General features: G+C 42.6%; 1 protein-coding gene across 2 annotated transcripts in view; it reads left to right on the top strand.

The window, feature by feature from the left end:
- The window catches only part of prkci (protein kinase C, iota), a 79,320-nt gene extending 60,456 nt beyond the window's left edge, over window positions 1-18,864 (top strand). For both annotated transcript variants that reach the window (XM_052017329.1, XM_052017330.1), the window contains exons 16-19: window positions 2,680-2,759; window positions 3,060-3,149; window positions 8,242-8,357; window positions 10,069-18,864. In XM_052017329.1, the coding sequence (XP_051873289.1) occupies window positions 2,680-2,759; window positions 3,060-3,149; window positions 8,242-8,357; window positions 10,069-10,156 (374 nt within the window). In that variant the 3' untranslated portion in view covers window positions 10,157-18,864. The remainder of the gene's footprint in view (window positions 1-2,679; window positions 2,760-3,059; window positions 3,150-8,241; window positions 8,358-10,068) is intronic.
- Window positions 18,865-26,575: the final 7,711 nt, after the last annotated feature.

The raw sequence follows: 26,575 nt of genomic DNA, 5'->3' as shown, positions 1-26,575 counted from the left end.
ATCTTCCTGTGACAGAATGGTGTGTCTGTTTTGGGGGCCAGAATCCATACTTCCCAGGATTAAGGTTTACAGGGGGAAGGGAGAATGGGGTTAAAAGAAATCAGCTGTGATTGAATGGTGGAGCAGACCCTGGGCCGATGGAAGAGAGGCAAGAGCTGGTAAGCAATAGGTGGATCTGAGTGAGAAGGGTGACTGGCAGATGGAGTCAGATAGGGGAAGGAATGGTGGAAACAGAGGCTGGGAGGTGGAGGCATCAAAGGGCTGCGAATGATGGAATCTGAGAGGAAAATAAGGTGGAGCATGGAACCAAATAAGGGAAGATTTGTGGCAGATGGGAACAGTGGGGGAGGGGATACATTGGGCCGAGTGTGTGGATAATGTGCAGCAGAAGGAGTTAGTGGAGGAGGGGAAAGAAACACGGTGAGTGGGGTGGTGGTGATGATATGTGTAGTAGTTCCTGGCTAGATCAGAAGGAGAGAGAAAGGGATGGGGGAGCAGATTACCTGAAATTGGAGAATTCAATGTTCATGCCGTCAAGTTATAGACTATCGAGGTGGAAGCTGAGGTGCTGTTCCTCTAGTTTGTGCCTCGACCCAAAATGTTGACTGCCCCTTTCCTTCTGCAGATGCTGCCTGACCTGCTGAGTTCCTCCAGCAGTTTTTTGCTTCAGTTAACGCTTGATTGGCAAAGGAGAGACGGTGCTTCCCAAGCAGGTGTATTTCACAGGAGAGGTTAAATAAACCCCTTGGGCATATGTAAAAAGGAAATTCCATTGTCCTGCTGAAAGAATATCAGGGTCTTCTCTCTTGTGCACTGGGCACTTTCATTTCATGACTGACATCACTAAAAATGGTCTGAACATTGTCTCAACTGTTTTAATGAACACTGCACATGATGGCTGACAAGTTTCATGCATTACAACCTTGACTAGTGTGAAAATACATTGGCTGTAAAGTGCTTCATCTCATCCTGAATGTTATATAAACCTTAGTCCTTGCAAAGAAACAAAGTTTAAATGCCCATGAACTTTTAGTCCTTGCATTATGAAGCACTGCGTAATTGGCAGGAGGAGCCTATCTTCACTCAAACTACCCACTCATCCAGTCAGGCACCACCTGCCTCATCTCTGAAGAGCCTGGGGGCTCATTAGTCACATAAAAGCCCACAAAACCAGAGTGGAAGCAAGTCGTCCTCCATTCTGAGGGACTGTCTGAGAAGAAGAAAGCCCTTTATCTTCTTAAAAAAAGATGATGCTTTTTAGTTTTGTGAGTTGTTCTGACAGCAAACCTACTCTCTCACACGTCTAGGTGAATGTACCTTCCAGCGTGACTGTTGGAAAGTGACTCTCTTATCCATGGTTCCAGATAATAGAGTTGTAGCAGTCATAGAACCTATGATTGCCTGTGTGACTTTTTATTTGGTCCCACTGGTAATTTTCCTTTACCATCAAGTGAAAGAATTGAGCTTTAATGACTGTAAAGTTTTGAAATTAAAATGATGCACTTTTCTTCCATTGTCACAAACTTCCTTCAAATAAAAGCCATGATCACCATGTACATTTGCTCAAGCTGAGAAGAAGAGGGCTGAGCTGTGCACCAGTGTTTCTCTTAATAGGATGACACCCAACCAGTTCCTGTGTGCTGGTAAACTCAGGCAATTATTCAAGAAGGGCAGGGTGTGGTTGTCTTTTGACAAGTAAACTGCAAACTAGCTTTCACTTCAACATTATATAGGAAAAAAATGTAAGAAAATGAAATTGGGCTGTAATATGCCTGAATGGTTGATTATGGTGTAGTGCTGAATAATGGTGATAATTATTCATAGTTGTCTTTGTATTCTATGACTGCTGCCCTAATCCCTATCAATTTATACCATTATCCAGCCGCCTTCCCGGAGCCAGATATACCCTAAGTCAAGCGGTTCCCTTTTCACCTACCCTAATCTTTTCCTCTTGGCTCAATGAGGAACAAAATCTTGATTGCATCATCTAAGTATTGACTCTGCTACGTAATTGCTATTTGGTATTGTTGGATCATCCTGGGAGTTTTTCAAAGTAAGACAAAAATGTAAATGTTTATACTGGAAGAAGTTTCAGTGAGACTACACCAGAGTTTTCAAGATATTATGTGGTGTGAATTAGCTGAACTCTGCTATGTTGCTTGTTCTAGTTTGGTAACTTGGGATATATACTCTGAGCTCTGGTGAGGCCAGGAGTTCAGACTATTTTTTATCATAATTATTTTGCTCAAAGTTCTGTGGACTTGTATCGTGCTGAGATGGATATTTTTCTCGAAAAATTTCTGAAGAAGTAATGAGCATATCACAGCAAATAATTTATGAGAGTTGATCTCATTTGTACCTCATAGGATCTTGAAAATATTGATCTAGACAGAAATGAGTTTTGTCTTTTCCTGGTTCTGATCATTCTTTGATAGTTAAAAGTTCAGAACCATTGTGGTCTTTAGTTACTGATGTGAACATGCATTGATCAAGTGCACTATTCTTAATAGTTCTCGTTCAAAATCAACTTTCTTACTAGAAATTAACTGTCAAGGGGTACAAGGTGATGAGCATACCATTAGGATTTGTGTTGAGCAATAGCACAATGCATCATACATTGGAATAGTATTAGTTCTTGGCACACTGCTAATTCAAACTTGTACCTTTTGTGCATTTCAGTCATTTTGGAAAAGCAAATACGTATTCCACGCTCCCTGTCCGTCAAAGCTGCAAGTGTATTAAAGGGATTTCTCAATAAGGTATTGGTCTCTGACTAGTGTTATTGCCTGTACTTAATAGCTGATTCTTCCAGAAATGTAAGACAATGACAGTGTACCAATATTATTTTCTTCATCATGTAAACTTCAAATTGTATTGTTTTGTAGAGATAAACCCAGTAACGACCATAGTAATCCATTAACCCCTGGAATAGCCAGTGTTCTCTTCTGCAGCATTTTAGCAGCTGATGATTTGTATTAGTTAAATTCCAAATGCTATTTGCTTTCATAAGACTATCTTTGCTCTTTCACTAATGTCTTCTTCATCTTGTTTTGTTCCAGGATCCAGCAGAGCGACTTGGATGTCACCCACAGACAGGATTCGCTGATATTCAGGGAAATTCTTTCTTTCGCAATGTAGACTGGGACTTGGTGAGTTTGGAAGGAATCATTAGAATAAAGTGCGTGATAGTGCGACCCAATCACTTTTCCTTGTAGGTCATCTCGTTATTTGTATTCACTGTAGAACCGCTACTGCATGGAAGGGGGCTATTCGGCCCATCATTTATTGGTTGGTTCGTGACCAGAGGGGGTGCCTAGTTCTGCCCACCAGTCACTTCTTTGTAATCTTGTAAACCTTTCTTTATTACATATTTATCCAATTCTTTCTTGAAGGCCACAATCAAACCTAGCTCCATAACGTCTGCAGGCAGTGCATTCCAGATTCCAACCACACTCTGCGTTTAAAAAAAAAATCCACAGTCTCTTCCCCTTTATCTTGTATCTGTGACCTTTGGTCCTCAGCTACTCTACCAAAAAAAGCAGCCTCCTCACTCTGCTGTATCAGGTCTGTCCAGATCCTTTACCATTTCAAACACTGCTTTGACCTTCTTGTTGAAGAAAACAGTCTAACTTGCCTTTGTAACTGTGGTCTCTCATCCCAGTCTCTCACCTCTTATGAATCTTTTCTGGACTCAAACACTTTCTCATCTTTACCTTCGTGAGGCAACCAGAATTAAGACCAAACCAGTGTTAGATAAATAACTTGATAAGGAGAAGAATTGTGTATGCCTTATTAACCATTTTCTCAACCTTCCCTGCCACTTGCAATGAAGTGCACCCCTACCCCCAGATATCTACTCCTCCTCCTGGTCTGCATTTCCCTTGGTTCGAAGAGATCCTGCCTCAGCTGACCATGAAATCATCTGATGGGAATCAGTCTTGGGCCCGTTTTGGTGGGGGAAGGGAGCCTGTGGGAGGATGGACAGATGGAAAGGGTGGAGGGGGGGTAAGAGACCGGTTGATGGGGGCTGGATAGATCGGGAGGGGAGAGATAAAGGGACAGGAAGCAGTTTACTTCTGACTCCTGTCTAGAGAAACAACTTATGGGTTTTGTGACATCAAAATAAGCAAAAGTTCTGATCTGAGTATGTTATGATCTTTTCAAGGCTTTGTCAGTGAGAGTTTGAAAGCAGTTTAAACAACAAAGGATCTGAAGTAGATACACTTCTCTTCAGTGGAGAAGGAAAGTGGATTTTTCAGCAACAAACAATCTGCTGCAGAAACTCAACGGGTTGAGCAGCATCTGTGGGAGGGAAAGAATTGTCGACGTTTCGGGTCAACCCTGCATCAGGACTGAGAGTGGAGAGATGAGTTGGCCAGTATAATGAGGAGAAGGGAAGTCCCCGGGTGCAGGGTTTCAACCCAAAACCTCAAATTCCTTTCCCCCCCACAGATGCTGCTCGACCCACTGATTCCTCCAGCAGATTGTTTGTTGCTCCAGATTCCAGCATCTGCTGTCTCAGTCTCCAAGTGGATTTTTTCAGTAGGCTGATCAATGAGAGAAGTCTGCACTGTGACCAGCACTGTGCATAATTTCCCAGTTGTGCTTCACGAAATTGTGACTCCTGCTGGGAATGCCAGCCTGATCATCCCCAAGTCTCTGCTGACCTGACTCTAATGAAACTGAGAAACTAGATTCTGCAGAAATGTTACTCTTTCCACATAAAATGTTAGGAGAAATACTGAAAACTTGTGATCAGCTTTATTAATTTAGTATCTGTATAATCACTGAATGCTGACCACAAGAGGTTTATGGTACAGGATGCAGTTATTCACGCAAGTCAGAAATGGAGCCTTTTAGGTTATTGCACTTTCCAGCTCATGGTCTATAGCTGGTAGGTTACAGCTCTGTAAATGATCAATCGGGCGCTTTTTAAATAGGATACGAGTTTAAATTTCCATCATCCTTCTAAATGTTGAGTTTCAAGCCCCCCACTCTTCCTACTGTTGAGATTTCAAAAGCTTTCCCCACTCCGCTATATGAGCTCTGCTAATTATCCTAATTTTATGTCCTGTGGAAAGTGATCTCTGACCAATTAAAAAAAAAAGGCCTTTCTGTCCACCTCTCTGGCTCTCATAATTTGATACTCCATTAAATCTCCCCTCGGGAGGCAAAAGATACAAGTCGATGTTATGGGTTGAGACTCTGCTTGAGGACTGAGCAGTACAAAGTGAGGTGGGACAGAAACTGGTTGGTGCAACCTATCACCTACTAGCTCTGTCTCTCTCCTTTACCCCCACCCCCCCCACCACCACCACCAACCTGGTTCCACCTATCACCTACCAGCCTCTATCCCATTCCCTTTTGCACTGCTATGTACTGGCAATCTTTCCTGTTCCTCCTCAGTCCTGATGCAGGGTCTCAACTCAATGTTAATTGACACCTTTTGCCTCCATGGATGCTACTTGATCCGCTGAGTTCTTCCAGCATTCCCTATCTTGTTCTGGATTCCAGCATCTGCATTCTCTTTTGTCATCAATCAAATGAATTTAAGAAAGCCGGAGACACAAGAGATTCTGCAGATGCTGGATTCTAGACCAATACACACACAATGCTGGAGGAGCTCAGCAGGTCAGGCAGCATCTATGGAGGAAACTGGGCGCTCGACGATTTGGGTTGAGGCCCTTCATCAGGACCTGATCAAGTCACGAGTCCTGATGAAGGGTCTCGACCCGAAACTTCGCCTGTTTATTTCCCTCCGTAGATGCTGCCTGACCTGCTGAGTTCCTCCAGCACTTGGTATGTGTTGTTCCAGATTCCAGCATCTCTTGAGTCAACATTTCAGGTCGAGACCCTTGATCAGGACTGGAAAGGATGACAGCAGAAGCCAGAATAAAAAGGTGGGGGAGGGGGAGGAGCACAAGCTGGCAGGTGATAGGTGAGTACAGGCGAGAGGGGAAAGGTAGGTGGGTGGAGGGAATGAAAAACCTCCCTGAAGGTATGAAGGGTCTGAGTCAAGTGGATTAACTGTTCTTTGCCCTCTGGTCTTAACTTCTTTCTTTCAACTGATAGTTCTTGACGATCAGTATGCATAACCTAAACAGTTATGCAGTGACAAATGTTACTCCTTCGTTCAACAAAGGGAGTAAGGATAAGCCCAGCAACTGCAGGCTAATAGGTTTAGACCTTGAGGAGGAAAACTGAGTGACATTGATCTGGGACAGGATTACTTAAAGCAGGCCAGCGCAGATTTGTTAGGCAAAATCATGTTTAATCAATTTGATAGAATTTTTTGATGAGGTAACAGAGTTGATGTGGGTAATGCAAGCACTGTAGAGCGTGTGAACTTCCAGAAGGCTTTTGATAAGGTACCATGTAATAAGCTTTTCAGTAAAGTTGAAGCCCATGGTATAAATGAGACAAGGAAAGCATGGAACCAAAGTTGGCTCAGTAACAGAGGACAGATGGTTGTTTAGAGACACAAGAGACTGCAGATGCTGGAACCTGGAGTGACAAACAATCTGCTGGGGGAACTCAGCGGGTCGAGCAGCATCTGTGGGAGGAAAGGAATTGCCTATGGAAAAGGAAGATGACCCATTCTCCCGCCTCCAGCCCTCCTCTTCCACCTGGACTCCCCCACTGGGCCTGTTACCATCCCTGGACCTGTTCATAGCCAACTGTCGGCGCCACGTCAGCCGTCTTGACTTTCCTGCTCCCCTCACCCACTCCAACCTTACCCCTTCTGAATGCTCTGCTCTCCACTCCCTCTGCACCAACCCTGACATTGTCATCGGACCAACTGACAAAGGTGGTGCTGTGGTCGTCTGGTGTACTGACCTCTACCCTGCAGAGGCCAGACGCCAACTCTCGGACTCTTCTTCCTACCTAACCCTGAACCATGACCCCACCAAGGACCACGAGGACATTATCTCCCGCACCATCACTGACCTTGTGAGATCTCCCCCCTCCACAGCTACCAACATGATAGTCCCACATCTATCTCTTCCCCAAAATCCACAAAATGGACTGTCCCGGCAGATCTATTGTTTCTGCGTGCTCTTGCCCCACAGACCTCATATCCTCGTACTATCTTCAGTCCTGAAGAAGGGTCCTGACCCGAAACGTTGACTGCCTGCTTTTTTCCACGGATGCTGCCTGACCTGCAGAGTTCCTCCAGCATCATAATGTTTTTCATCTAGATTCCAGCATCTGCAGTCCTTTGCTTCTCAAGGAATTATCGATGTTTATTTGTCAGACTAGAGGAAGGTGAATGGTGGCATTTTCCAGGGATCATTGTTGGGGCCATTTGCAAAAAAGCAAGCCACGTTTTCTAATTTTGTGCAAGCTACGTTTTCTAATTTTGTGAATCCCACAGAATGAGGCAGATGTAGTTTAATGTGGAGGAGAGTGATGCTACAGGTAATGCATCTATCTAACAGCTCTGGGGACCCAGGTTCAATTCTAATCTCTGGTGCTGTCTGGGTGGAGTTTGCATGTTTTCCCTGTGAATATGTGGGTTCCTTTGGGTGTACCCTCCACCACTCACCTAGACAGTGTGTTCCAGATTTCAGCCATCCTCTGAGTGGAGGTCTTCCTCAAGACTCCTTTCAGTCTTCTACCCCTTAACTTAATCCCATCCAAAGGATATTAGACCCATTCTGGTTTGGTACAATCAGTCTGCCTTGGACATTTCCCGCCTTCTCCAGAGGTGGTCCAGTGATTCCAAAACCTGAATCTCCCCCACGGCTCATTCACTGATCTATCTTCCTAACCCTAGACTTGCTAGCCTCTGGAAACTGAGCAGAATTTACAGCCTTGGAGGTCCTGCATTTTAATCTCCAACCTAATTCCCAAAATTCAAGTTGCAGGACCTCATTTTATCAGTGTCGTCAGTACCAGTGTGAACTATGACCTTCACTGTTCTATGATATTCTTGACCCTGGCACCAGTGAAGCAAAGCACCATCCTGGTTTCACATCTGCGACTGTCTATTCCCCTCAGTACTGAGTCACTAGCCACTATTGTCCTTGAGTTTTACTCTTCCTCCTGAGCCACCCACAGTGCTGAGAACTTGGCCCTGGCTGCACTCCCCACAGGAACGTTCGCCCCCACTGTTTTCCAGCACAGTCATTTCACAAGAAAAATCCTGCAGCTGGCAGAGTGAACATGACCGCATAATTTACCAAAAGGCAATTTAATTCAGGTGAGAATTAAACTATTTATTTATTGCTGCCAATCTAGATGGAGCAGAGACAGATCATCCCACCTTTCAAGCCACATATCTCTGGTGAATATGGACTTGACAACTTTGACTCTCAGTTCACGAATGAACCAGTCCAGCTCACTCCAGATGATGAGTAAGTAACAGTCATGATCATTTTCATATATTCTTAGTAAGAATCAGAGATTACATCGGATTGATGAGGATTCAATTGAATTCTACCCGACACCCAAGTTTTAAACATTTTGGCCAGCTGAAGTTGTTAAACCTTTATTAGGATAAAGTATTCCTGTCTTTAATACTTCAATTGGCCTTGGTTTGTATTCTAATTAGAACTGTGTTGCAAAGGAAGTGGGGAAGCTTCAATTATATTATGAGCAGCTGTTGCACTGGCAATTTCTCAAAAGGCACATAAACCAGGAACATTTGTATGGTTTTGAACTAGATTTGTTGTACAAATAAATTTAAAGTGAATTTAATGTTGAATTGGATTAAATCAAAATTTAGCCAGTGTTGTTTAATTAAAATCTTACCTTTGTGTCGAGGAAGTTCATTCTGTCTTTGCTGCTCTTTCCGAGAGGTGTCCAGTTATTACTGTACCTTGCCTATTCCCACTAGCAGTGTAAAATGTCCTTTTTCTGTGTGTACCCACTTCAGAAGGCATTCACTGTTTGACAATGCTTTCCCAGTCAATTTCTATCAAACTGCAACCCCTGCCCCAATATCATTTTGAACATATTGGTAAGTTAATCTCACTTTAATCTCTTCACAAGACTAATTTTATTTCCTAGTGCCTTTCTTGGACATTGTGCAATGGGTGGTGATAGGAATGTTAAGCCCTTGCGTAGATTTTCAAAATTAAAGGTCCAGTCTTATTCTAAGCCACCTATTCCAATTGTCTATTATGTTGCATTTGCAAAAGCTTGAAAGCACGGACCACCAGACTCAAGGACAGCTCCTATCCCGCTGTTATCAGACTCTTGAACAGACCTCTCGTATGCTAAAGATGAACTCTTGATCTCCCAATGTACCCCGTCGTGGTCCTTGTACTTTGTTCACCTGCACTGCACGTTTCTCTAACTGCAACACTATATTCGGCATTCTGTTTTCTTTTTACTACCTCGATGTACTTGTGTATGGCATGATTTGTCTGGATGGCGCACAAAAGCTTTTCATTGCATCTTGGTACAAGTGACAATAATAAACCAATATTGATATTCACCTGCAAAGTTTAGTGGTTTGATGGTATGAACAATTTTTCTTTGGTTATTTCTGTGATTCCTTTTTGCTATTGTGATTTGAGCATTAGATCTTTTGCTTCTCAGATCTGCTGAGCAACTATGTTGTCAGCACTGCAGCTTTTCATCTGCAGTTGCAGACTTCAGACTGCAAGAGACCACTTGCCTTGGTTATATTCTTAACTTTATACTTCATTCTTTCTGGCATCTCTCTCTGCTGCAACCAATCTGCGTAATTTATAGCCAGAGAGCCTCTGCCAGATAAAGTGCTAATTCTCCATTGAATTGTCTTGCAAACTAATGCGGCAGTTGTCCATAAGGTTGCAGTGTAGTGAAAATGGTTTCCTCAGCAGATCATCTGCTGTAAGCATCTTCATTGAACCCCCAGAGGTAACGAATAAAAGAAACCACTACCAGACATGCAGGAAAAAAAGATTTGGCGCCACAACCTAGATTGTCGCTAATGATTAGACATTATAGTCATGAAATTGACTGAAGACTTTATCGTGTGTCTAGTGCATGAACACAAGATTAATGATTTGATCCTGATAACTCATTGTAGCAATTTGTCTGGGTCCTGAATTTCTGATCTTCCTTTTGTTTCTGTAGTGATGCTGTAAAGAAAATCGACCAGTCAGAATTTGAAGGCTTCGAATACATCAATCCCCTCCTGATGTCAGCTGAAGAATGTGTCTGAGTCACTGAAGTCTGCACACTCTGGCCAGTGCCTCCAACCTTGCATGTAGAAGAGCTGAAAACAATAAATGCCTTGCTTTAATAGCCAAAGCCTTTCCCCTCTGCAGCAGGTGGTTTGAGAATGCTCATCCCCACTCTTGTCCAAAAATAGGGGATGAGTGCCTCTAATTATGTATCCTAGCATAACCATAGGCTGCAGAATAACTGTCTGAGAACTTTTGGGAGACGACCTTTTTCTTTCCCCCAGTATTCCCTATTGACACTAAATCGGTGGATAGGATTGCTTTTGTGAGGGAGCAAGTGCTATCTTAACTTAGCTATGAATGTGTTTTTAAAAACCATTGTTGGGGGGGGGATTTGGGTAGAAAGTTCACCTTATCCTCCTGGTGTTACACTAAACCTTACGGGCATGGCCCAAAGGTTTCGCTTGCTCCCTCCTCAAACACCTCCACCTGCCTTTTGCCAGTGGTATTGCTCAGGGAGATGGCAGCTGTGGCTTTGACTAAAATGCTTCTGCTGGTAAAACGTTGCTCTTATTTACTGGGGGAAAAAATTGTCTATGTTGGGACGAGAAAAGCATTTTTGAACATTCTTCTGCCTACTGGAATGATGCCAGCAAGGAAGTGTACAGAAATTGATTTGTAGAATAACCATTTATTTAGTCGATTGTTAGATGTTAAGTTATCATTTTTTTTGGGGGAGGGACCATATAAATGAACGTTACAAAAGAAAAGTGCACAAACATACTGTGACTATATGTGTCTGCACTGCTGTGAAAGGTGTCTTTTTTTTGTATGAATATACACAGGTAAAATTGTATTCTACCATAGTGTGTCAATTGAGATTTTCAATCCTGCCACTTTAGTCCACTGGAACCAAGCGTTCTGGATTATGAGCTAGCTAAGAAACAATGAAGGTTTAGGGAATGATTTGTCACATGGTTATACTTTACACACAAATAGCTGAAGTGGCCCGCTTCCTGTTTGTAGCATCCACAGATGCCACAAACACAGAACACTGCTTTTCTAGGAGCTGTTATTATGTTCGCTCACACAGAAATGAAAGATACATGTTCTGTTCCCCTGGGTGAAGGGTTATATCCACATTTCAATACATATATTAAATTAAGTATTATTCACCCACAGTTAACACTTGAGTTTTTGCATCCTCCTTGCCCCATTAGAGATTCAAATTCAGCTGTTTTATGCCATTGTAGAAGCAACAAAGATGGGCATGAGGTCCTGAGCAAAGATTCTGGTAATTAGCAACTTTATTTGACCATTTTCCAGATTTAGCTCTTGTGCAAAGTGAAAGGAATTACCCATCTCATGTAAGAAAATTGTTACATTTGATAAATTCCAATTTCACTTGAATGTTGAAAGTACATCCTGTTAAATTTTGAGCTTTATTCCGTTACTCAATTCTATAGTTAATTAGACAGATTTAGTACGTTGCTGCAGCAGACTGCTGCTTTTTTCTTCAACTATATTTTAATTCCCCCACCCCCACCAAAATCATATTACCTTGCTGTGGTGCATCTGGTTTTGATTTTGTAAAAAAATTGTGAGAAATTAGTTTTTTAAAAAAAAGACAAAACACCTGCTCATCATCTCTTCAGACTTGCAGTATTTGTCAAATTCTACAGTGGTGTTACCTTGTGTATAACTACTTCATCTTCAAATTGCAAGGGTTGCATTCAGAACTTGGTGTTACTTGGCTGCTTTCCTTCTGAAAGAGTACATCCCTTCAAAAGCTATCAAAATGGAGGGCCATACTTTCCCAGTGTTGCTTTTTATCTGCTTTAAAACTGTTGCTTTCAGTTTGGCTAGAGTGAGATGTTGGATGCAAACAATTCTTGACCTACTGAACAACCTGATTTATAGTGATGAACCCAGTTAAATTCAGTTTCTGTTGGCTAGGATTCGGCAAATATTAACATTTTGGGCATTACGTTCCACTATTCCATCCCTTTAGTTTGTCAAAATAAAACAAAAATCTGTGCCATTACTGATAACTAGACATGTTCTAGGATTTTGGGGATTGCATTTTGTGTTTTCCTTGTTTTTTTGTAATAATAGCTTTATTGATGGCAGCAAGTTCTGAGAATGAGGCTGCATTTAATGCTCAGTACTCAAATCCAGGACATTTCCATCACAACAGCTGAGAAACAATTGAGGTTTATCTTTCCAGATTGTTACTGTTCAACAAGCATGGAGGCCCATTTAATGCTGGCTTATTGATCTCCACCCTTTGTGGGCACTGTAGTGACATCCACAGTATTTTCTGTATGTTACAGAAATTGGCTCATGTTTGGACTTGCACTGTGGTTAAACTTCCTATTGTCAGACCAATTGTCTAGCATGGTATGGAGTTGTGCAGCATGAGAATTTTATGAATTCTTTAACTCTCTTCCTCCTCCCCCAACATTGCTCAAGATGGTAACTCTCACTGGAGAAGGAAAACTTAGACTCCTGTGACACATTGGGATATGATCAGTGTTGGAGACCAGTCATTGCCAAGACTAAAGCAAGCACACTTGTCCAGCGAATGAATTTGGTACGGTCTCTCTAATGCTTATTTGTCCAGGATGCTTAAAGCTCAGCTTTTTGTCCATTTAGGTGGAACGTATTTGACCTTTCAGAAATGTTCATTGCCAATTGAATAAGTTAATTTGTGGTATCAGAAGTGTGACCAGATCTGAACGTTGTAGCCAGAATGTTACGAAACAGAAGCTGCAGAGCAGATCTGCAAGAGTATTCCTGTCTGTGGACCGCATGGTGTACAGCTGACAAAAGTGAATGTGAGTTTGCTTGTTTAAAAATTCAATAATCTTTTGAAAACTTTAAAAATAATTGTTAGTAAAACAAAATAGTGTAGGGTTTAACATGGTACATAGGCATTAAAATATTTAACTACTTTGTATTTTTCTTGCATTTCCCCTCAAAGGTTGCTTTGATGAGTTGAAGAGAAAACTTAGTCCTGTCGGGTGTTTGGAAAAAGTGAAGCTGATTATAGCTTTCATACAAGTTACACTACTATTCACAGAGTACTGAAATAGAGGATCCTGTGACACATTACAGCTTATTCTAAGCGTTTGATAACCACAAAATACATGTCATTTTCAAAAGGACAAATCTCTTCACTAACTGGCTTGAGCAGTGGCCCGAGAAATTCATGAGCCTTTGAGGAAAATTGTTCTTTCTAACCTAAAACACAACACCACAATACAAACTTTGTAAGTGTCCATGCTCTTGCATCAGGAAGCATTTGCAATTAAGTATTGTTTTGACTTGCAAGTCCTTAATGGTCCCACTAGATTGGTATTCAGCAACACCAGACTTCTGTATTAATCTTATCCCTATTCTGTCCTTGTCTCCATTCATGTCCTTTTATCATTGGAAAGTGTTGAAGTCTGTTGTGGTACAGTTGGTATTACTATTCTGGTTCAGAAGGTGGTTGTTCCAGAGACTTGTCAGGCTGTGTTTTGTATGTTGTGGGGAGGGGATGCTATGCTGCTTGAGGTGGTACCTTTTTGGATGAGGCATTGATCCAGTGACAGAGTAAGGGGTATCTTGGCCAGTGCTTGGGACTAGCTGGGTTGTGAACAGCTGCATAGAAATGGACACCTTCCTTCCATTCAGTCTTTGCATCTCTGGTACTTGTACACATCCACCTAACAGGCACTGCAGTTGGCATGCAAGTTCCTCGAGCCCCTCCAGTTTCAGTGAACTGCTGTGTGACTAATGCCAACCCATGATAGCAGTATCTCATTACCAGCTAAACTCTTTATTTAAACAGATGAGGGTAGATTTAGGAATTGCACCATAATATTTGAACATTTAAATTTGCTACAAAGTCTAGCATTGCCTCTTCTCGGGCACTCATAGTGAAACTTGGAATTGACAGCTTAATCCCAAGATTCTTATTATGTATGTGGTAAACGTTTAAAGCAATGGGTTGATATTTAAATTGGAATGTTGCACCACTGTCAAACACAGATGTAGACACCAGACATTGCAGATGCTGGGATCTGGATCAAGAAACCAAAACCAAACTACTGGAGGAACTCGGTGGTCCAGGCAGCATCTCTGCAAGCAAGGGGATAGTTGACAATTCAAGTTGAGACCCAACAATTTCTTCTGCAGGGTTTAGACCCAAACCATCGACTATCCCTCTGCCTCCACAGATGCCACCTGACCGTCTAAGTTTGTTCAAACAAAAATGTGCTTCTGGGACCTCTGGTCCAGTATTCTCTTTCCCATTTCTGCCATGCTCATGCTCCCATATAATTTTTTTACTTTGATTCATCTAACCAATTTATTTTTATGATTATTGGGGTGAATTATTTAATAACAACTGCTAGCCACTTTTTTAATCAAATAGAATCTGGTGCCATGGACTAGCTTAGTTGAGCAGTGTAATTATTGGTATGTACGGATATTGAGTTGATTGGAAATCTGTCTCGAGGATTTAAAACAAATTTCCCAAAATATAATCAGATTGTGAATGGATTTGGTGTCTCATTACTGATTTTTGTATAAAGTCTATTATTAGGGTGATTTCCCTTTGCTGTTCTGGTGACAGTTTGTTTAAAACTATTTTTTAATTCCCATTACTGTGCGCTTTGGCCTTTGCAATTGTAAATATAACATCTTGCATCCAAATTTGTATCTAGCTGAATGAGGTTCCAGTTCTTTAGTTCTGTCCCAGTGACAAACATTCCTATGGTGTACTGTGTCTTGGCTTGTTTATCTTCCCTGCGTTTCTTCCACTATGTCGTCTTTGTCTGGGAGTCTGACTGACTACTTAATTGGGATGAATGTGACATGGATTTTAGGGACCCTTGTGTATGCTCTGATATTGTGCAGTTCCAAAAGACCAAAGGGCTGAGAACCACAGAGTCTGTCTTTGCACATAGCCAGGGTTTACTCTGTGTTATTTTGTTGAGGGAAAGTGAGTGTTGTGCCCTTAATATCCACATGATCACTAACACAGAGCTCAATAATCTTGTGTCTCAAACTATTTGAAGGAGAATAAATAATTGATGTTTATTCACTTGTGGTTTGCCTATTCTCCTATAAATGTGCTCAATCTCGTAATCCCTGTTTACAGTAGCTTCAGACATAAGTGGTTTAACAGCGCAGCATGATAAATGGGAGAGCTTACTTTTCTTTGTCACTTATGTTCTCTCAATGTCGAATTGAATGGGTAGTCCAAAGTAAAGTAAACTTGAAATTTTAAGTTAAGGCAGTGACTTTCTCGAGCGTAGATGTTCTCGGTGTATGTGTGGGTGATGGTGAAACCTGTGGGTTGTGTACAGCATCATACATACACCTTTCCACACCTCAGTCCTCTGCTCAGTCGATAACTGCGCCTTCCGAAAAATTCCAACTGGGGGGAGGACTGGAAAATATATTTCCGATGGAATTTGCAATCCACTGCCTTCTGAATTTAAGGCCCTGAAATCTCTGGCCCTGGTCCACACACAGTCCAGTCATTGGGTACATGTTTGTGCTGGAGACTGTTGAGTCTGGTAGACTGGTGCACTGCAGTGGGGGGAGAAAAACCTGGGACCTATCCAGGGCACTGTTAGTAGATTAGAGATGAATTGTGAATATTAATCTCTTTCAGAGCTGGACCCACTGAGCAGTTTTTGATCAGATTGAGCCTGGGGCTGGTGAACACACTTGCTTTGTGTTGGGCATAAACAACATGAGTGAATGCTGATTTGATTTGAAGTGCACCAGGAACTGAGTTTAGTCTTCTAGTATTTCATCAACTAGAATTGGCGCTTGTATTGGCATTGAATTAAATTGCAACCAGCGATGGCTTGGAGAAGTATTCCCTCCCCCAGGCAAGCTCAGCACCTTTGGCATATCCTCTCTCAGCATCTAATTTTACTTGGAATAGTTGAATTCTTTGATAAATAAGCCAAAATAATTCAGAACAACAACTGTTCCTGGTGTTGTGATTTTTTAAAAATATATTTCCATTATTTGTCCTCCTACCAAACCTTCTGAGCTTTATTTGAAGTAATCTGGATTTAATGTCTCCATTTCATTTAATATCTTATTTGCTTTGATGCTCTGAGTAACTTGCAGGAGATTCCTCAAGGTAATGGAGATTTAATAGAGTTGAGATTCTGATGACGTGTGCCAAAATGCAAGTGATCACTGTTGTGGGTGTATTTGGCTTAACAGAACAGTTGGTTTGTTTTTATTTCCTGTTTTTGTTTGGTTAAGTGGGGTGTGATTGAATTCTGCATGTAAATATTAAGAGGCTAGAATTTATAAAAGTTGCACATTTTACAATCAAGAATTGAGCATCATTTAAGGCTTTCAGTCTGAAGATTCAGCAGGAAAGTGATAGTTCTCTGTTAAACGCACAATTGTCATAGCCTGGTGTGTGTGTTACTTTTAATTCCTGATTAGAACGGTGGGGCATTTGGGATGTGGAATCTACCTTAACCCAAACTTGCAGTCACTCTCTGGGATTACTGTCTAGATGAGTGACTGCCCACGTAATGTGCATGTCTCTGCAACTACCTATTCCACTGGTGACAACAGGCATCAGACTTTGAATGGGATGCAAAAATAGAAAGCTACTCCTTGCAGCCCTGCGCGGTGCCAGTATATGAGATCAGGCTGGTTATCACTGCTGAGTGTGATCCTGTCTTCACGTGACTAGCACACACTGACTTTCCAGGGTTCAAAGACAGTGACACAGAATCCAAACTGGATTTCATTCCTTCCCTTACCCCAACCTGGGGGAAAAGATGATTTCTGTACTGGATCCTTTTCTGAAATAGCACAGCATAGGCAACTGGGAATCAATTTGGCACGTTGGTGTGGTTCTATAATCAAACTTAACTGTGCCCAGGGAGATTAGTACCAGTATCTGCATTGGGTCCTTGAGTTGAACCTGCACTTGTCTGCCTCATGTTATTGTTCAGCAGGAAACCGTTCTTGTATCTTTTACTCTGACCTGATATTTTAATGCTAACCAAATTTAACGATCACGGGGATTTGTTGGCATCAAGCAGAGTTGAAAGGTTTTCACATTGCACAAACAGTTTGTTTGATTATCATTTAAATGTTGGTGCTTATCCCTCTGTGTAATTTATTGATTTGAGTTGTGTATGAGGATTTGTAATTTTCATGACTTCTGCTTATTAAAATGAATCATTGACTGACTAACACATGGAATATTTCAGCTACCACCCAAATCACAGTCCCAGTGTGTTAAAGTGGTATACACATTCACAAGATCATTCTAACCCCCATATCTGCATGATATCTTGCTCTTCCCATGGCTATTGCTGTGGAAATGTTCTTTGATTCTACTCGTACCAGCCTCCGAGAATATCGAACCATAAAGAAGGAACTTTAACATAAGCAGATCAAGTAAAAGGCAACTGCAGGTTTTAAAAAGTAATGAGGCTTTCCTTGTGGACAAAGGACATCCCTATGAATCTACAATCACTTCACTACTGACTCTTGTTTAAAAACAATAGTAATCTGAAATGTCTTCTGTTACATTTGGGCTGTAATAATCTGTCTCCCACACAAGGCATACCTTCAAGATATCATCAGGTGTCTATGTTTCAGTAGCTGCAGTAGAAGTTCCCCACCTCAGTTACCAGAAGCCGCTCTTGGAAATTCATACTTCACAATGGCTCAGTGAAGATGGCACCAGTGAAAGTTCACCTGAAACTTAACCTATCAAGTCTCGTCATCACCTCATTCTTTAGGAACAATTAATGTGGACGCATGGAAAATATCCTGTTGGAACTTGCATTTTAGTTTTGAAGATGAACTGCAATTTTCAGCTACTATCTAAAATGTGATTTTTGTATAAAGGGGAAATCTCAATGTATCAGAGTGCAAGTTTTGTGTGGGGGGATTGTGGTGGATGTACATGTTCCAAGATCAAAATCTTCCCCTCAAATCAGGGTTATGTCACTTGTAGTTTAAAACTTAACCTGCCATATTGTAAATATAGCTCAGTGTTCTTAAGAGGTCAAGTTCCTTAAGTGTGGTTTTATTTCTGTGTATTTCTCTTTATCAACTGTCCTGAAAAAGCACAAGTGAGCATTGAAGATCTGTTTTAGAGGAAGCGTTCATAGCTGCAAAGAAAGCACGTCATCTTTGCCTTTCGTAAAATGTGTTTTTGTATGTTTAATGTGTGAAGAAAAAAGGGATGATTTCTCAGAAAAGATTGAAGGGGCAGTACTACTGTAAATATTTTCCATTAGACACCATTATCTTTGTTATATTTGTCTTTCTGTTAGGAAGAACCTCGCAGTTCATCCTAATGATTTACATATATCAGTTTGTTCTCTGCATTTTTGGGGTAGGTGCATCAAAGCTGAAGATAGACCGTGTAATGGAATTTTGCACGTGTTCTTACACTTTTTTCTGGGGTTTTGTTTTCAATTTGAAACGCAAAGTTCTGATTTTTTTTTTATTTTAAATATTTGAAGTAGGGAAAATCCCACAATATATTTGTGCTTTATATACTGTTCGTTGGTTTAAAGATATTTTTGAAACCACTGTGTTTTGATGGCTAAATTGGTACAAACTGTCTTACATTGATGCGTGTGCTGCAAATATTAACACTAAATGCCAAATGACTTTATTTGCTTTCCTCAAACTGGGAGAATGTTCAATTTTTTTAAAATAAAAATTGATGAAAGGTACTATATTAAAACAGTATCCTGTTTTCTTATCAAACCTTGTGAAGTGAATTCTTCAGCTTTTTTCAGTCAACCATTCCATTCATGTTTCACTTGTTCATGGTTGTCGAGGTCACGTTTGGGGCATGTCAAAGTAGTCGAAGCAATTCAGGGGAGTGCTTTTACTTGTCTGGGGACTTGAATGCTGTGTCCCCACTGTACTCTTGAAAGACGGTAATGCTGTTGTCAATTGTCCGAATTCTAGAACATGTATATGAAAATACCATACAAAAATGGGAAGGTACAACAAATTTCTTTAAAACTCCTTGGTGACAGGTGGAGCAATTGCTCCAGTCACCACTGTAGGTAATTAGTTCATTAATCCTGTAGTTGACAAGATGCATGATCTTTTTATCTATTTTTCTGGTTCTGGGACACACTGGAGGGGCAGCATTTTGTCCTTATCCCTAATTGCTTTTGGGAAGGTTGTCGTTAGCTGCTGAATGACCTGCTGCAGGTGCTCCCACAGTGCTGCTTGGGAGGGAGTTCCAAGATTTAGACTCAATGACAACGAAGAATCGGTGATGCATTTCTCGCTCAGATGCTGTACAACCTTCAACGGAACGACTGGTGGTGGTTCCCACACACCCTCTGCCCTTCCCTGTTGTGGATTTGGGAAGTGCTGTTGGAGCAGTCCAGGCAAGTAAGTGCACTGCGCTTTTGTAAATGGTACACGATCAACTCTCACACTGAGTGTTCTGGGTGATTGATGGGCCTGCACTCATGCAAGCAATGGAGTGTTTCCTCGCCCCCCACCCACCCTCAGAGCTTGAGAATCAGTGTGCCTGCATGTTGAACAACACTCAGAAGCCGCAACCAGTGTTACCCCTTGGCTTGGTGGTCAAGGTGGAATGAGTCATAGAGTCCACCCTTTTGCCCATCTGCACTAAATCCATTGGCCTGCATTAGGCCCATGTCCTGTGTCTCCTGCAGTAATCCTGTGATTCTGCCACCTCTTCTGGCAGCGCATTTCCAGATATCAACCACTCCTTGCGTTTAACAAAAAATAACCCCTCAGATCTCCTTTAAAACTCCTTTCTCTCACCTTAAACCCATGCCCTCTTGTTTTTGATGCCCCTACTGTCGGGAAACATTTTTGACTATCTACCCTATCTATGCCTCTCATATTTTTTATATCTTCTATCAGGTCACCCCACAGCCTCCTTTGCTCTGGGGGTAAACAAGCCCAGTCTATCCAATCTCTCCCCACGGTCCTCCACTCCAACACAATTGTGCTGAATCTGCTCTGCACTCTCTCCAGTGCAACCATAGCCTTCCTCTTCTGTGGCAGCCAGAACTGCACGCACTATACCATGTGCTGTCTAACTATTGTTTAGTAAAGTTGCAACATTATATTCTATGGCCCAACCTATGAAGGCAATCATGCCGTATGCCCATCACACCACCTGATCCATCTGCATTGCCACGTTCGGGGAACTATGGACTTGAACCCCAAGGTCTCTCAACATTCCTTACTGCCCTACCATTTGCTACATATGTCCAACCCCTATCTGACTTCCCAAAATGTATCGCCTCACACTTGCTGGGATTAAATTCTATCTCCAGTGCTCTGCCCAACTTTCCATCTGATCTATATCCTGCTGAGCCCGAGACAACCTTCCTCGTTATCCACAACACCACAGACTTTTGTGCCATTGTAAACTTGCTAATCATACCTCCGACATACACATCCAAGTTGTTAATATATTTTAGAAATAAAGGTCACGGCACTGATCCCTGGAATACACCATTGGTCTTTGACCAGCAATCGGAGAAGCATCCTTCCGCTACCCACTGGCTCCTATCGCTGAGCCAATTTTGGATCCAATTAGCCAGCTTGCCTTGGATTCCACATGCCTTAACCTTCTGGACTAGCCTTACGTGTGGGACCTTGTGCCTTACTAGATGATGTCTACTACCCTGCCTTCGATGTCATCATAGTTACCACCTCAAAATTAGTGAGACATGATTTTACTGCATAAAACCATTATGGCTATTCCTGATCAGTCCCTGCCTATCCAAATATATGTAAATCCTATCCCTTGGAATTTTCTCCAATAATTTCCCTATGATGTAAAGCTCACTGGCCTGCAGTCCATGGTTGGGATTGGAATGGAGCAGTCCGGCCCATTGTAATGTAGAATTCTGCGAGAACCTATTCTGCGAGTAGGTTGAGTTAGCTAGGGCTTTTCTCTTTGGAGAGGAGGATGAGAGGTGTACAAGATGATAATAGGCATAGATTGAGTGGACAGTCAGAGACTTTTTCCCAGGGCGACAATGGCTAACATAAGGGGATATAAATTTAAGGTGATTGGAGGAAAGTATAAGGGGGATGTCAGGGGTAAGTTTTTTACACAGAGAGTGGTGGGTGCCTGGAACGCACTGCCGGCAGAGGTTGTGGGGTCAGATACATTAGGGACATTTTAAGAGACTCTGAGATAGACAATGAATGATAGAAAGATAGGTAGCTATGTGGGAGGGAAGGGTTAGATAGATCTTAGAGCAGGATAAAATGTCAGCACAACATTGTGGGCCGAAGGGTCTGGACTGTGCTGTAGTGTTCTATGGCTTCATCAGGCTGTTGCTCGACTAGTCTGTAGTACAACTCTACCAGTTTGGATGCCAGTGCCCAGAAATTTATACCAAGGACTCTGCAATGTTGAGTAGGCTATGGAAATATTGCTGTGTCTGATCTGATGCTATTGGCCCATTTGTATTATTATACTTTTCTATTTTAACATGGTGGTTATCGTACAAGTTGTGGCTGACCAAGGACAACCACCATGCTGCGGGTCTCAAGTCGTACATTGGCCAGACTTGTCAAAGCAACTGAATATCACCCTTGAAGGGGTGAGAGTCAGCTAGAGTGATAGCTGTTTTGACTAGTTTTAAGACCAATTATCTGATTCTACTGCCTTTGAAACCAATATTGAGGTGCAAAACCTATTTTTCAAAATCTGGCTGCAGCAATGTGTTTGGGAAAGTTAGTAAGTTAAACATAGAAATTTGTGGAAGCTCTCTCATTGAAGCAGAATTGAAGCAAAAAAAGGCAGAGAAGAAATGGTAGGATGAAGGAACCGTGGGTGACGAGAGAGGTGGAACAACTAGTTAGGAAGAAGAGGACAGCATACATAAGGTGTAAGCAGCAAGGATCAGACAGTGCTCATGAGGAATATAGAGTAGCAAGGAAGGAGCTTAAGAAAGGGCTGAGGAGAGCGAGAAGGGGACATGAAAAGATTCTGGCGAGTAGGGTTAAGGAGAATCCCAAGGCTTTTTTCTCATACGTAAAGAGCAGAAGGATGGCTAGGGTAAAGGTAGGTCTGATTAAAGGTGGGAGGATGTGCCTGGAAGCTGTTGAAGTGGGTGAGGTTCTCAATGAATACTTCTCCTCAGTATTCACCAAGGAGAGGGGTCTTGATAATGCTGAGAACAGTGTTGGTGAGGGTAATGTTCTAGAGCATGTAGATATTAAGAGAGAGGATGTGTTGGAGCTGTTAGAAAATATTAGGACAGATAAGTCCCCAGGGCCTGATGGAATATTCCCCAGACTGCTTCATGAGGTGAGGGAGGAGATTGCTGAACCGTTGGTTAGGATCTTTGAGTCCTCGTTGTCAACGGGGATGGTACCGGAGGATTGGAGGGTGGCGAATGTTGTCACCTTATTCAAAAAAGGTAATAGGGATAGGCCAGGGAATTACAGACCAGTGAGCCTTACATCTGTGGTGGGTAAGCTGTCGGAAAGGATTCTTAGAGATAGGATCTATGAGCATTTGGAGAAACATGGACTGATCAGGGACAGCCAGCATGGCTTTGTGAAGGGAAGACCTTGCCTCACAAGCCTGATAGGGTTCTTTGAGGAGGTGATCAGGAAGATTGATGAAGGTAGTGCAGTGGATGTGGTCTACATGGATTTTAGTAAGGCGTTTAACGAGGTTCCGCATGGTAGGCTTCTTCAGAAGGTCAGAGGCCAAGGGATCCAGGGAGGCTTGGCCGTGTGGATTCAGGGAGGCTTGCCTGTAGAAAGCAGAGGGTTGTGGTGGAGGGAATGCATTCGGATTGGAGGGCTGTGACTAGTGGTGTCCCGCAGGGATCGGTTCTGGGACCTCTACATTTTGTGATATTTATTAACAACTTAGATGAGGGGGTGGAAGGCTGGGTTAGCAAGTTTGCAGATGACACAAAGATTGGTGGTGTTGTGGATAGTGTGGAGGGCTGTCGAAGCTTGCAGAGGGATATTGATAGGATGCAGAGCTGGGCTGACAAGTGGCAGATGGAGTTCAATCCAGAGAAGTGTGAGGTGGTACACTTTGGAAGGACAAACTCCAAGGTGGAGTACAAGGTAAATGGCAGGATTCTGGGCAGTGTAGAGGAGCAGAGGGATCTGGGGTTTCATATCCACAGATCACTGAAAGTTGCCTCGCAGGTAGATAGGGTAGTTGAGAAAGCTTATGGGATGTTAGCTTTCATAAGTTGGGGGATCGAGTTTAAGAGCTGCGAAGTGATGATGCAGCTTTACAAAACTCTGGTTAGGCCACACTTAGAGTACTGTGTCCAGTTCTGGTCGCCTCATTATAGGAAGGATGTGGAGGCGTTGGAAAGGGTGCAGAGGAGATTTACCAGGATGCTGCCTGGATTAGGGAATATGGATTATGAGGAGAGACTAAAGGAGCTAGGGCTGTTCTCATTGGAGAGGAGGAGGATGAGGGGAGACATGATAGAGGTATACAAGATATTGAGAGGAATAGATAGAGTGGACAGCCAGCGCCTCTTTCCCAGGGCACCAATGCTCAAAACAAGAGGACATGGCTTTAAAGTAATGGGTGGGAAGTTCAAGGGTGATGTCAAAGGGAGGTTTTTCACCCCGAGAGTGGTTGGTGCATGGAATGCGCTGCCTGGGGTGGTGGTGGAGGCTGATACATTGGTCAAGTTCAAGAGATTGTTAGATAAGCATATGGAGGAATTTAAGATAGAGGGATATGTGGGAGGAAGGGGTTAGATAGTGTTAGGTGTGGTTTGAAGGGCGGCACGACATGGTGGGCCGAAGGGCCTGTATTGTGCCGTATTGTTCTATGGTTCTATGCTATGGTCTTGCTTATCCCTTCTTTCCCAATAATTGATTTGTTGAAAGAGATACCTTGGGGTTCAAGTCCATAGTTCCCTGAAAGTGGCAATGCAGATGGATCGGGTGGTGTGATGGGCATACGGCATGATTGCCTTCATATGTTGGGCCGTAGAATATTATGATGCAACTTTATTAAACAGTAGACAGCACATGGTGTAGTGTGAGCAGTTCTGGCTGCCACAATAGGAAGGCTATGGTTGCATTGGCATCCAAACTGGGAGAGCTGCTCAACAGACGCTTTCTGCAATGCATAGAACCATCGTCAATAGTAATCAAGGAAACTACTTTGTAAGACTGACATTTAATGTTGAAATTCTAATTCTGTGAATTGTATTTTTGGAGTGACCATGCACTGCTTCCTAGAAGAGAGAAACACATTGGGCTGTTGATTTTTGTTTTGTTTCATTCTGACCAGAAGCTAAAACCACAGTGTGACACCCAACACACCAAACAGGGTTGCTGCTCCATGTTGCCAGCCCTACAAGTTTCCTCAGTTATCCGTTGCAAACAATTGATATGGTAACTAAACTTAAGTATCAAACAACAATTTGTTTGAGTGCTATTAATTATCATATAGTCAGTATCTGCCCCCTGTTTGAACTCTCACTCCCACCCCACAGAGTTAAGAGTCACAACACTTGATAAAACTGGGCAAACTTGAGTGATTTTGTCTCAGTCTATCAGAAGCCACGCTCTGATCCGCCTGAGTGGTGAAGTGGTGTCTGCTGGAACTATCGTACCTAAATTTTAACGGTTAATTCAATTGGCCAAACCTAACCCTGGGAAGCTGGTGATGACGTAAGGTTGTGAAGCAGATTGTGGGATGAGGAAGCAAGTAAGCTTCAGTGATGTTACATTTAATCAGCTTCAGGAATATCCCCTTGAGGTTAAGTCTCAGCGAAGTTGGTTATAGTATTTCTATACCACAGCCCTTTCTTAAAAGGGCCCTTTCTTGTATTATGTCAATTTCCTGCTGCTGACATTTGGAAATCCCCCCCCCCCCTTGTTCTTCCAGGTATTCGCTGGCAGTGTCGACTTGCACCTAGTCCCATTCCCTTCCCACCGCTTGCTCAGTGGACTTCATTGGCTCCTCGTCTGCCAATCATCTGATCTCCCCCCATATGATCAAATGCTTCCATTGACCAAAGTCTAACCACATCTAACTCTGAGACGTCTGACACACAAGAGATTCTGCAGCTGCTGGAATCTGGAGCAAAACACACAAAATGCTGGAGGAGCTCAGCAAATTAGGCAACATCTATGGAGGGAAATAAACCTTCAAGTCCTGATGAAGGGTCTCGACCCGAAACATCGACTGTTTATTTGCCTCCATAGATGCTGCCTGACCTGCTGAGTTCCTCCAGCATTTTGTGTGTGTTGTCTGAGACATCTGTGCTCCTTCAGGTTTGATCCTCTCTGCGCATTCTCTGCTGCATCGTTGACATCAACTGTCCAGTCCCGAATTTCTGGAATTCCCACTTTCTGATTCTTTCTGATGTTCCTTAAAGGTTAATCCTTCGACCAAGTTTTTTGTTGTGTGATCTATGAGAGTGTCCTGACTGGTTTGCATCACAGTCTGGTACGGCAATTCGAATGCGCAGGAGCGTAAGAAGCTGCAGAGAATGGTGGACTTTCCTCAATACATCACGGACACATCCCTCCCCACCATTGGTAGTGTCTCACCTCAAGAAGGCAACATCCATCTTCAAAGATCCCCGCCATCCAGGCCATGCCACCATCTCGCAGCTACCATCCAGCAGGAGGTACAGAAGCCTGAAGTCCCACACCTCCCCACCATCGAGGACATCTTCAAGAGACAGTACCTCAAGAAGATAGCATCCATCACTAAGGACCCTCACCATCCGGGACATGCCCTCTTCTCGTTACTTCCATCAGGGAGGAGGTACAGGAGCCCAAAGACCCACACTCAACAATTTGGGAACAGCTTCTTCCCCTCCACCATCAGATTTCTGAGTGATGCCTTTTTTTTTGTACTATTTATTTATTTTTGTAATTTATAGATTTTATGTCTTTGCGCTGTACTGCTGCCACAAAACAACAAATTTCACGTCATCTGTCAGTGATAATAAACCTGATTCTGATTCTTCCTGAACAACTACGTTTCGGTGTGAATTCAAACTAGTCAGCTGCTTGCTGCTATTTCCAAGGGCAAAGGGAGGAGGATGTTGATATTCTAGGGCACGTCGATGATGTTGGAAGTCCAGATAAACATTAAGGTGAATAAGTCCCCAGTGTTTGATGTAATTTATAGAGTCATAGTGCTCTACATGCATACCTGAGCTGGTCCCATTTACCTGTGATGCCTTTGGCTCTAAATCATAATCTTACAGCCTGGAAACAGGCCCTTCAGCCCAACGTCAACTCTGACTGTGTTGCCCAGCGAGCTAGTCCCATCTGCCCGCATTTGGCCCATAGCCCTCGAAACCTCTCCTATCCATGGCTTATAATTGTTGCTCAACCACTATTTCTGTAGCTCATTCCAGATACGCACCACCCTCTGTGTGAAGAAGCTGCCCCTGATGTCCCTTTTAAATCCCTCATCT

The sequence above is a fragment of the Pristis pectinata genome, chromosome 6, assembly GCF_009764475.1.
Source record: "Pristis pectinata isolate sPriPec2 chromosome 6, sPriPec2.1.pri, whole genome shotgun sequence".
Classification (NCBI taxonomy): domain Eukaryota; kingdom Metazoa; phylum Chordata; class Chondrichthyes; order Rhinopristiformes; family Pristidae; genus Pristis; species Pristis pectinata.
Note: the sequence above shows the minus strand (reverse complement) of the source record. Positions and strands in the feature narration are given on the sequence as shown.